At 44.8% G+C, this 12,991-nt stretch overlaps 1 protein-coding gene across 1 annotated transcript in view; it reads right to left on the bottom strand.

Moving 5' to 3' along the window:
* Window positions 1-12,114, bottom strand: part of CERS6 (ceramide synthase 6) — a 296,631-nt gene extending 284,517 nt beyond the window's left edge. Inside the window, exon 1 of the mRNA XM_004577090.2 lies at window positions 11,752-12,114. Coding sequence (XP_004577147.1) covers window positions 11,752-11,921 — 170 coding nt within the window. The 5' untranslated portion in view covers window positions 11,922-12,114. The remainder of the gene's footprint in view (window positions 1-11,751) is intronic.
* Window positions 12,115-12,991: the final 877 nt, after the last annotated feature.

The raw sequence follows: 12,991 nt of genomic DNA, 5'->3' as shown, positions 1-12,991 counted from the left end.
AGGAGAGGAGATGATAAGGAAAAGAGACCCCCAAATGACTACAGTGAAAACCGTCACCAGTGAAAATGGGATGGGTCACTCAGGAATCATCCATGTGTTCATGATATAAGGTAATGACAGCCAAGTCTCACTTATGCAAATCAGAGTTCCAACAAACACAGAGAATGTATTATAGTCGTATGTTTGTGTGTCTTGAATAAACCTGAAGAGCAAGTCACTTTACTGAGATGGGCTAGGCATTTCTCTAAACACGGCAAACATGATCTCACTGAGACCTAGCAGAAGCCTAGTGGGTTTCAGAGAGCAATGCAGGGAGTTGGCACAGGGGCTCAACAGGCTAATCCTCCACCTGCAAGTGCCAGAATCCCATTTGTGTGCCAGTTCATGTCACAGCTGTTCTACTTCCTACTGATCCAGCTCCTACTTCTAGCCTAGGAAAGCAGCAGAGGATGGCCTAAGCTGTAGGGATGCTGTACCCACATGGCAAACCCACAAGGTGGCCCTGGCTTACAGATCTTGGCTTCAAATTGGCTCAGGCAGTGAACCAATGGATGTTTCTGTCTCTCCTTCTCTCTGTACATCTGCTTTTTGCCTTTCTAATCGAAAAATAAGTGTTAAGAAAAAAATTAAAAGAAATAAAAAAGAAACTCATCTTGGGGAGGCTGGAACAAAATACTAGCTGGTCCCTGGTGTACAATTCACCTCAGTATTAAAAGCTGAGAAGGAAAGTTTCAGAGATACACTCCTCCCTGAACAAGTGCAGCACTGAACAGATGGGGGCATGAAGGCCTGTGTGAAACAGTAAATATTTACTTTTCAATAGAACAAGTAAATCCTCCAGTTCCAGGGTCAAATACATAAACAGGTCTCACTGCCTCCACATGCTTCATCCTCTGCCCAAACCACACACTCCCCATACTCCCCACACACATATACAGAACATTAAATCACATTACACATCATTACTTCTCGAGTAGGTACTAGGAACTAAACTATGGTTTCAGTTGTTATCTAAACAGTGTGCATTTTTAAGAACCCAGTATTCCGGAGCCCCTTTTCATTTTTCCTGGTCCTCTAATACTACAAAAATAGGTATATTCTCCATTTTACAAGCAAGGGAACAAATTTCAAATAATATGTGATCTTCTATTAATGCAACACTGATAAAAGGCAATATTTGAACTTAAATCCAAATTCTGGAATCTTTTTTATGTCCTACCCACATTCCTCTTAATTCTAGTTAGGAATCTATATTTCTAGTTAATCGCAATAAATGTACAAACAGTAAAAATTTAAGTACTCAGTCATCATTAAGGCTACTCACTCAACAATATATACATACCTACTGACACACAAAGCCCTCATATTTTCCTAATCATTCATGGCTTAAGTGACTGATTCTCAATTTCTTTCACTCAAGCTGTCATGTCCAAAACTTTCACTCTTCTTAAACCACCAACTTACATAATTTTGCCTTGAAACACTGATCTATCAAAGCCAGATACATAGGGCCACTGTAATGGTGCTAATCCTCCACCTGTAAGTACTGGCAGCCCACTGGCAGTTTGCATCCTGGCTGCTCCACTTCTGATCCAGCTCTCTTCTTATGGCCTGCCAATAGCAGTAGAGGACAGCCCAAGGCCTGGGCCCTTGTATTCACGTGGGAAACCCGGAAGAAACCCCTAGTTCCCAGCTTTGGATCAGCTCATCTTCAGCTGTTACAGCCATTTGGGGAATGAACGAGCAGATGGAAGACTTCTCTTTCTGTCTGTCCTTCTCTGTAAAATCTGCCTTTGAAATAGAAATATATTGTTCTATAAAAGCTAAATACAAGGCATCACTTAGACTAGCTGGAAGCTTTTACTCTAATATTTGCCAAATAGTGTCCCTAGAAAAAATTTTAGAAGCTTTTATTTAACCACTCCCCTACTCTTAACTCTTTGCCGTATCTCTTCTCCCAAGATTCTCCTGTGTCTTTAATGGATCTGTACCATGGATGGATGGGAGGAGGAGTAGGTGCATGGATGAATGAGTAGGTGGAAAGAGACTGATGGACAGAGAAAAGGAGGAAGGAGGGGATAGAGGGAGACTGGAGAGGGAAGACAGAGAGAAAGAGAAGGGGAGAGGGAGGAAGGGAATGTGGCAGGAAAGGGGAAAAGGAAGGAACAAGGGAGGAAAACAGATGGAAGAGAAAAAAGAAAACAGTCTCAATCACAGCTTTGCGACAGCAACAACAGCTTTGTAACCTGAAAACCTCAAAGACATGACATTTATGTAGACAATGGCATGTCACAAACCAAAGTTATCCCCAGGTCACTGTGTACAAAAGGAAAAGGTTACCCAGTGAAGGAATGCATTCCTCCTGCAATTAAGAAACATTTGTGTATTTCTAATTCCACCCTTACAAAAACAACCCCTACAACTGAATTCTAAGGTAATTAAAAGCAAATGTGGGAATAGGATGCAAGAATGGCCTAAAAGAGGTCCATTTTAATGGCCAGTAACCATAAACAAATAAGAAAACTCTATCCCTCTTTTGCAAATAAAATGAAATTTTAAATGTGTTTCAAAACCTTCTATTCTCTTATGTACTTGCTAACGTTTAGGATTACATAATATGAAGGGGAAAATCTACTTAAAATACTTAAGCCATTTGCTTACGAAACGCATGAAAAATCAAAGTGAAAGATAGGTAAGAGGGTCAGTACTGACTTTAACCCTCCAAAGCCTCACAGGATTTACCTGTCACCTATACCACTTGCCTTAGCATTTTTTAAAGATTTCTTTTGATTTATGTATTTCAAAGGCAGAGTGACAGAAAGGCGACAGGGGGTGACAGAGAGGGACAGAAAGAGACACCTTCCATATGCAGTACTCCTCAAATGGCCACAACAACCAGGTTAGGAAAAGATGAAATTAGGAACCCAGAACTACATCCTGTCTTCCATGTGGCTGCTCAGGACCCAAACATTGAAGCAACAGCTGATGCTTTCCCAGGTGCTTTCATTGGGAGAGGGATGGGAACTTGAGCAGTCTGGAATGGTACTTCCTCTCCAGTATGCAACGCCATACTGCTGGTGGTGTCTTAAATCACTTCACTACAGCTAGCTGACCTGACTTTAGAAGTTTATCTTTTTACCCTGGTTTGCCTTTATTTTAAACCTAGGAATCATCTGTAACTACAGCACTTGCCTTTTTGAAAGATGTGCTCTCCTTTCCTCTATGTTCCAACTTCCTGGTATCAAGTTGCCTCATGAATAAATGAGCTTGAAGTAAGCTGTTCAGTGCCAGTGCCCCAACTCTCTATCACCTTTCCTCATACCAGGAGATTCTGGAAGGATGAGGGGCTCTCCTACATACAAGGGGAAGCAAGCATTGTGAAAAACCAAGATCAAGACAGCTGACATGTTTGCTCCCATCTAGAAGAATGTCAAATTAGAAAATGGAACCAGTTAGTTCCATTGGGTGATTTCTAAGTTTGTGAATTTCCTATAATAATTTCTTGATTCTCATGAAATCAAAGTTAACATTCTGCCCATTTTTAGAAGTACAGCTCAGAGGACTGAGAGCACTCAAATGGTGCTAGCGTCACCTCCACCCCTCTCCAGAAACCTTTTCATCTGGCAAAACGAAAACTGAAAATCAGCCTCACTTCCCACCCCCATCCCTGTCAGCCACCACTCTATTTCCTGTGTCTATGAATCTGACGACTCAGGGTGCTTCGTGTAAGTGCAATCACACAATGCTTGTCTCCTTGTAACTGGCATGTTAGCATCATGTCTCAAAGGTTCTTCTATGGTGTAGCAGAATAGTCTCCCTTTTCAGTCTGCTATAGTATTCCATTGCACATCTATATATCGACTGATTTGTTAATTTATAGCCAGTGAATCCTTGAGTTGCTTCAGGGTGTCATGAATAGTGTTGCTATGAGTGTAAGGATACAAGTATCTCTTTAAGACTCTGATCTCAATTATTTGGGGCATATACTTAGACCTGGAACTGCCATATCGCCCAAACTGTTTTCCATATCTTGCATTTCAACAGTGAATTAAGGTTCCAATTTCTCCAAATTCTTACCAACACTTGTTATTTTGTTTATTGTGCTACACCAGCCTTCTAATAGATGCCAAGTTGTCTCTTGTCATGGTTTGATCTGCATTTCCAAATAGTCTGGTAAGTCACCTTGAATCAAAAGTTCAGAAAGACAACAGAATGGACTTTGGGCTTTATTCCTGAGCTTCCCATCATAAAAACCTATTAATTCTTGATGCAACACAGTCCCTATCTCACCATTAAAAGGTTAAGATAGATCACCTTCCTCACTATCTTAAACGCATCTCTTCCACTCTGCAGGTCTGAAGTCTCCCCTGGTAATAATGACTTCATTGAAGGAAAGGCAAGAGGCAAAGAGAAATAAGAACGGAAGCATGACCAGAGAAGCAGATTAGACAAAGCTATTCTCCCTTAAAAAAAAAAAAAGCCACTTCTTTTCCACACATATGATTAATGAATAAACTCCATCTCCTGATCCCAACAGGAAACTATGATCCAATAGAAAGTGAAATACAAATGATGACATATATTTGAAATGAATCATTATAAATAAGTTTAAAAATCCCCTGGACAACAGTCTGGCAATTGGTATCTACCAAGAGGTCTGAAATATTCATTCCCTAGGATTTAGAAATGTTATTTCTAGGAAACATTCCCTTTAAAATCATCAGGAATTAAAAGATATATGTATAAAGTGAATATAGGCTAAATTTCCAAGAAAAAATATGGGACCAGAATGCCTGGGTTCAAGTCCTCACTCTGCTTCCAGTTCCATTTTCCTGCTAATGCACACCCTGGCAGGTAGCAGGTGACAGCTCCAGGAGTTGAGTCCTTAAGAGGTCACTCTCATGAGAGATCTGTTTGCAGTTCCAGGCTTCTGCCTGGCCCAGACCTGGCTGTTGGAGGAATCGGGGAAGCAAACCTGAAGGCGACAGATAGCGGACTGCATGTGTGTATATGTGTGTGTCTCCTTTTGAATAAAATGAAAATAAATAAAACTAAAACTAAAGTTCCTAAAAATACTAAGTGACACAACTAGCTACTAACAGAATTTAGAAGGTCAGTATTCTGACTCAAAACTATTTAATGAATTAGTCAAAAGATTGAGATTCTTGACATTACAAGATGTTAGTAACTAATGGCTCTAGAAGATCTGGTTTTGGGGGCAGCACAGCGGTCTATCAGACTAATCCCCTGCCTGCAACTCTGACATCCCATGTGGGCACTGGTTCGTGTCCCGGCTGTTCCACTTCTGACTGAGTTCTCTTCTTGTGACCTGGAAAAGCAGCAGAAGATGGCTCAAATCCTTGGGTGCCTGTACTCATATGGGAGACCTGGAAGAAACTCCTGGTTCCAGCTTTAAATCAGCTCAGCTCTGGTTGTTTCAGCCATTTGGGAAATGAACCAGTAAATGAAAGACCTCTCACTGTGTCTCTCCTTCTTTAAAATCTGCCTTTCAATAAAAATAAGCAATGATCTGGTTTTGCCTGATGGTGGAGGAAGAAGTATATACATACAATAAATACTAAAAACCTTCAATCTACAATATGGACATGGATGCCAGGGCTCACCGACATGCTTTGATCCGGTGAGTGAAGGAAGGTACAGTGAGATCTGACATCACCATAGAGCGGGGATACTGAAAGAAGAAATTCACCTAAACTCATTTTGGTTGGTCTGCTGCCTCCCTTTCCTATCATAGAAGATCAACTACTTATGAAATACCTTAAAAATGAGAAGGAAAATTATATAGGAGAAAACTACCTACCTCTGTCCACAGGGAATTTAGATCTCTTCATCAGAGAAATAATAGAACTTCCACATTCATTGCATAAGACAAGATCCCATTAAATCATTTGTGAGAGTTTAGTTATCTCATCTGCCTCGCATACACATTTAATGTCTTTATCATTAAGCCTTTTTACCCATAAGTCAAAGATTAAAAATAGCCAAACTACTGTATCTTTAAATATGCACCTTTGTTTTTGATAGATGAGGAAGTTGCACTAAAGTCTGTCATTAAATATCATCTCTTGGGCCAAGCGCAGTAGCCTAGCGGCTAAAGTCCTTGCCTTGTACACACCAGGAACCCATATAGGCACCAGTTCTAATCCTGGCAGTTCCGCTTTTCATCCAGCTCCCTGTTTGTGGCCTGGGAAAGCAGTCAAGGATGATCCAATGCCTTGAGACCCTGCACCCACGTGGGAGACCTGGAAGAAGCTCCTGGCTCCTAGCTTCGGATCTGCGCAGCTCCAGCCGTTGTGGCCACTAGGGGAGTGAATCAATGGATGGAAGATCTTCCTCTCTGTGCTTCCTCACCGCTGCATATCTAACTTTCCAATAAAAAAAAAAAAAACCTTTTATTTGAAAATTTCATCTCTTACATACCATATCTTTGATTTTAGGCTGTTTTCCTGCAAAACACTCATAGAACTAAATTCTCCTATTCCAATGAGAAATTGTAGGGCACAACCTATTTGTAGACCCCAGTTATTGCTTCCAAACAGAAGCCTCCATCAAAGTAGATGTCCATAGCTTTAACCTGACTCACACCATCAGCTAACAAGTTAGCCAAAATACACTTACATGAGGGGTTTCAGTGAGTGCATAAAAACATTTCTTAGGAAAAATTATATATGCATTTCAATTTGGAAAGTATCCTATTTTTAGATTCCACTTTTTCCCAAAAAATTTTTGAAGTTCTGTCTTATAGCTTAATATTCAGGGCTGATTGCATGAAAAAACAAACTTCTTTTGTATGCAACTTGTTCCCAAATCCTCTTTAAATACATATGATACATTCATTTCAAGGTGCAGAGGAACATGCTTCAGTGATGAACTTCGCTGAGCCTCCACTTCTGCCTGGCAGTCATTCCCTGCTTCCACCAGCCCAGCCACTAGCTGCACATTTGCCTCCTCTTCCTCTGTGCCCTGTGCTTTTCCCTCTCCTTTCTCCTCATTTTTACCTTCCTTGCTCTCCACTCTCTGTCAATGGCCCATAGAGGATCATCGCTTCAGACCGTTGACCTGGCAAAGATATGAACACATCCATATGAAAAAAGCCTCCTGGACAGATTTCTGTCACTGACCCAACCGAGACACTTCTGTTCCTTGAAGGCCTGAGGGCTGGAGTTCACTCCCGGGCTGACACAGCCCAAGGTGCAGTGTCCGTCTCAAGGCAGATGCTGCCCTTCACACAGCTCAGCATTTTGAGGGACATTCTGCTCTCCCCCCGTCCCCACAAGAGGTGCCAGGTCTACTTTGAGGTCTACATGAAAAAGACCTAGGTGGAGACAGCCATTGTTTTCTCTTTAGAATCTTGTTTGTTGATGACTCCAAAATTCTCCAGCAACTAGGGGGCACACGTGAAACAGCCCAATTGCTTCATCTGACACAAAACGCAATCAAGAAATCCAAGAAGCTGAACCACTAACTGGAATATTTTTATGGGGGGGAGATAGCTCTTTATTCTCAGCGATGTATTTCGGCCTGTCAAAACATGACACGGTGGGCCCCGCACGGTAGCCTTGTGGCTAAAGCCCTCACCTTGCATGTGTCATGATTCCATATGGGCGCCGGTTCTAATCCCAGCAGCTCCACTTCCCATCCAGCTCCCTGCTTGTGGCCTGGGAAAGTAGCAGAGGACAGCCCAAAGCCTTGGGACCCTGCACCCATGTGGCAAACCCGGAAGAGGCTCCTGCCTCCAGGCTTTGGATAGGCACGGCTCTGGCCATTGCAGCTACTTGAGGAGTGAATCAGTGGACAGAGAATCTTCCTCCTCCTCTCTGTGTATCTGACTTTCCAATAAAAATAAAAATAAATCTTTCTAAAAAACAAACAAACAAGAAACATGACACTGTGCCAGGCTCAAAGTCTCACGGGATAATAATTTAGCCATGAACAGAGAAGACTCACAGGGATTAAAGAATTGGGAGGAAGTTTGCTAAACTCCATTGCTTTGCTGTATAAATGAGAAAACAAGTGAAGATAGACTGGGCTTCTCCAGAAGTGAGCTGTGATTCACACTCCAGGGCTGCTCCTCCCCATTACCACCTTCTGCACCCCCCAAAAGACCATAAGGAGAAAAAACAGCATAAAATGTACCTTTTAGAGCAGAACGTCAAAGAATTTCCACTTCCAAACATGTATTCAGCCAAACTTCAACTGCACACTAACGAATACTACAACAAAACACCTTTGCAAAAGTAAGGACGGGGACAGCATTTATCATTCTTGAGCTTGGTGCCTAAACAGGCACCGCAATCAACAAAAGGCATCAGTTGACAACGCTACATTATTCAACAGAATAGTATTCTTTGTCTCAAGTCAGCATCATAACAGTATATACCACAACTTTCATTCTGGGGGAAAAAAAGTATCTGGATGCATTTCTAAAAATAATACACAGTTCCTCTGTCAATCAAGTACTATGTAGAAAGGCCTTTGTGGACCCGACCCCGCATTACATGTAGTATTGAAGTAATGATTCAAACTACCCTGCTTCAGCTATTTAGACTGAGCCAGAAGTCATTGGCTTTAGGCTGCTCTTTCACCAGCCACACTGAGCTCCCATATTGCTGTCCATATGGTGCTATAAAGTGGCATGTTCTGGCCACAAGTGCCTCCACTGTCACCCAACTACGGGCATAAAAACAAAAAAAGAATATTCAAATGGGCAAAGCCAACTCGGTCAACTTAATGTTTGTCTTCATAGAAAAAAATACATAAAACTGAGAAGGTACAACTTTACATTCACCATCTTAACTTCGACAAGAAATTTACAAACCTCATGTACTAGAAAATAAAAGCAGAGCTGGTGCTATGACGTAGTGAGTAAAGCTACGGTCTGAAGCACCACTTGTATCCCATATGGACACTGGTTTAAGTCCCAGCCAATCCATTTATGAGCTATCTTCCTGCTATTGTACCTGGGAGAGCAGCAAAGGATGGCCCAAACCCTACACCCATGGGGCAGACCCAGAAGTAGCTCCTACTCCTGACGTTAGGCTGGCCCAGTTCCAGCCACTGCAGCCATTTGAGGAGTGAACCAGCAGATGGAAACTCTTTCTCTATTTCTCCCTCTCTGTGATTCTGTCTTTCAAATAAATAAACAAATATCTTTTTAAAAGGATCTTCAATAATCAGTTCCTCACATGTTCTCAACTTTGAAATGCTGATGACAACAGAGGCACAAAAGGGCCAGAATTCGTTTAATTTTACAAAGTGACTCACAGTAGGTTTCTCTAAATCATGTTACACATCAGAGTACTGCAAACGGTAAGGAATAAAAACCAGGGACCCTGAGCAAGAATTGCTTGGTGATAACAATATTGGTGGAGTTGTGTCATGTCCACTCAGGTCCTTGATGGATGCTACTGAGATCCAGGTCACAGGCTGTATCCTAGAATGTGTCATTAGGGTTTGAAAAGAGGAACAAGATGCAGACTTCCTTATCGTATACGCCACTACACCTAGGGATTTTCAGAGAATGCAGAGATTCTGTCTAAAATGATGGAAACAGAACTGTCAGAATGACAGGACAAAACCGAGTAGGCACTCTTCTAAAAGCAGCATCGTGGAGTGTATGCCCCGTACAGGGTCATGGCTGTAATTACGAATCACAGGCACATCCCATACAGCCTATGAAGTTGCATCTACCCCAATCAATGAAACGGCATGAAGGTGACCCACCAACTAGCTCTTCACTGCTAGTGAGTGACATCTGAAAGCAGCTGACCCCTTTGTGTACAGTGCAAGTCAAGTCAAAGAAACAGGCAAAAAAAAAAAAAATCACCCATTTTCCAACTGTTCAATGTTTAGCTTTTAAAAGGCACAGAGTTTAGTACAAAGCCATCAACATACTCAAATAAGTTTTTCTTCTTCTTTTTCCCAACTAATTAGCATGCCTAGAATCAAAACACAAAAGAAAGATGCCAGGAAAATGCAGCTTCTTCACACAGGTCATTAGCTGACATGTTACTATTCTCCAAAACACTTCTCTCAAATGCATTAGTGCTCTAAAGCCCGGCCCAGACAGATCCACTTGAAGCCATCAGTCACTTAGCAGTAGTGGGTGGAACTCTTATTATGTGCTCTTCCTCACAGTGTGTTTGCCACTGGTCAGACGGCAAGGTCAGACAGGAGTTGGCATTTTCTGTAAGGAAATGTTTGCTGTAGGAGCAACCCTAAACCTGCAAACACAGCCACTTTTCCACAATAGTCCTGGCACTGGACAGGATCAAAGATCTATCTGCATGGGATTCCAGTGTAAAACAGAAGGTCCATAAAACTTCCTCTGCGGATGCCCATTTGTGCATGGCAACAGCTCACTTAGTTCTCAAGCAACAATATTATCCTTTGAAAAACACACCTTCCTTAAACAAAAGGCACTTTTTGTTCCCATGAAGCTTTGTTGCCACTTCCAGTCCTCAGTCCCACCCCCCCAAAAAAAGATATCAACAGATACACCCTGCCATCTTTGATAGTGGTTCTGAGCAGAAAGAAACAGCACGGAAGATAACTAAAAGCCTACAAAACAAAACCAAGGTGAGCTGGGGGCAGAGGAAGAGGCAGAACTAAAGTGAAAAATGGTTTCTCAACTCCGCAGTGTACAGCAGTCAGTGACTGTGGATGAATTGGGGATGGGAAAGAAAGGATGAGTTCTCAACTCCGCAGTGTACAGCAGTCAGTGACTGTGGATGAACTGGGGATGGGAAAGAAAGGATGAGAGGGTGATGTTTTCAGTTGTGAGAAGTGCATGCTGCTGACTCGGCTGTGTTTCAATAACACTCGGAGAACACAGGACAGACGACATCTAGTTTAGTGGCCAGGTGTGATTCAATGAGAGTCACACAAGTTCATGAGTGACACAATGGAGATTCAAAAAAAAAAAATCGAGAATTGGGCAATTATGTGACAATTCTCTGATTTTTGTTTTAAGTTCTTAAGGAAGTTTGTACCTGCGTTATCCATTTACTATCACCGTTCCATAGGGTGTGCACCCCTCCTGTCAAACTCTGTTTTTGTAAAGGACCCGCTAATGACCTGCAACGCTAATGCCACCCCTTTCTCGGGACTACGGGCCTGGAAGTCAGTCATACAGTGACCAGAAGCCAAGGAATCCCCGGAGGGATTCTGGGCGAAGCTCGGTGCCGGCAACCCGCGCTTTGGAGCGTACGGGTGGGAAGCTTGTGCGGTTCCTCCGCCTTCGGGCCATGAGTCCTGAAGGTTCCTGGCTGTCAGGTGGGTGGCGGGGCGCTCGGGCAGGGAAGCCCAGCCCGGCAGCGCCGCGCCGCGCCGGTGCAGAGGGGTGAACCCCGCAGAGCGCTGCGCGTCCCGCGGCCGGCCGCCGCTCATCTTTGTTCGCCTGCCCTTTTCTCCAAGAGAACCGCCCGGGCCCAGGAGGAGTGCCTGGGGCCACGCGAACCCCTCACAGTCCCCGTTTGGCGCTCCGGCGGAAGTCGGGGCGGAGGGTTAAAACAGACCCTCTTGGGTTCCCAGAGCACGGCAGAAGGGTCGACAACCCTTCCCCGAGCATAAAGGGGGCGGCGTGAAGGGCCGAAGGCGCGGGGGCGTGCTCCAGAAAGCACGCGAGTGTGCGTGTGCGCGCGCGAGTGTGTGTGTGAGAGAGAGAAAGAGAGCGCAAGAGCGAGCGAGCGAGCGCAGGGGGAGGGGAAGAGGTGCTCCAGCCTTTCTTACCTCTCAAAGATAAGCCGCACCATGAAGATGCAGAAGGCCAGAGGAAAGGCGAGATAGAGATCCTCGGCCTGAGGAAAGGTGGCTTCCTCCGTGTTCTTCAGGTCCGCCCAGGTGACATTGTGCGGGAGCCAAAACCTTTCGTTCCAGAACCAGGCTAAGATCCCTGCCATCTTGCTTTGTCCACTCTTGTCCTGCCGCGGTCCGCCGAGCTCTCTGCAGCGCTGGGCGCCCAGGGATGCGCGCCGCGTTGGCCCCGAGCCGCTGCCGCTGCTGCCGCCGCCGCCTCCTCTGCGGCCGCTGCTCTCGAAGGCTCGCGGCGAGTCCAGGTTCTCTCCTCCCTCTGGCCGGGCTGGGAAGAGAGGCCGCCTCGCCCGTCACATGGCAGCCCAGGCCGCTCGCCCTGATTGGCTCGTGCTCGCGTCAAGCAGCGAGGCACACGCGGCCAGCTCGCCCACGCCCGGGGAGTAGGGCGCAGCTGCTGCGCCTGGATGCAGGGGCACCGCTCCAGGGAGTGCTGTCCGCTCTGCGCTGCTGGTGCTCTTTGCGCTTAGGACTGCAACTGGAGCAGGACTTTAAGTCTGCCCCCAGAACCTCCCCACTCTTAACACCTCCCAAACCCACACACACACCCCAGCATGCTTGAACATGCTCAAAACTCCCACTCCTGCTTCCCCTCTCTAACACACACACACACACACACACACACACACACACACACACACACACACACACACGTTTGCACAGGCTCAAAACTCCCACTCCTGCCCCAGTGGAGTTTCAGGGCTCTGGTGGCTAGGAGGAGGGAAGGCAGGTGGGGGCCTGGGCTGAGTGTCTCTGTCAGTCTTGCTGTGAGAAAAAGCAGCAAAAAGGAGAAGTAGGGACCGCAGAGGCAAAAGAAGAAGAAATGGGAAGGAAAGGATCCCCCACTCCAGTGAGTGGAAAGCAGGGTGAAAAATCAGGAACTGGGCAGAGTGGCTTGGCAAGCAACTCTGCCTCAGACTCACACCCGTCTTGCCCACATCTGTGGCCTTCTGGCCTCAGCACCAGCGCTTATCATCGTTCTATTTTGCATTTTAAAAATAAAGAAGGTACTTAAATGCTCTGGTTATTGTTACCATTTGGTGATGTTGGTGCTGTGGGGACAACTGCTGCATTCTGTGAAACTTCCCCTACTCAGCTTGCCTCTTGAGCTCCCATTCTGGCTCCCATCCTGCACTCTGCCTGACCCTTAGTTCCACCT

Source organism: Ochotona princeps, chromosome 5 (genome assembly GCF_030435755.1).
Source record: "Ochotona princeps isolate mOchPri1 chromosome 5, mOchPri1.hap1, whole genome shotgun sequence".
In the NCBI taxonomy this organism is placed as follows: Eukaryota; Metazoa; Chordata; class Mammalia; order Lagomorpha; family Ochotonidae; genus Ochotona; species Ochotona princeps.
Note: the sequence above shows the minus strand (reverse complement) of the source record. Positions and strands in the feature narration are given on the sequence as shown.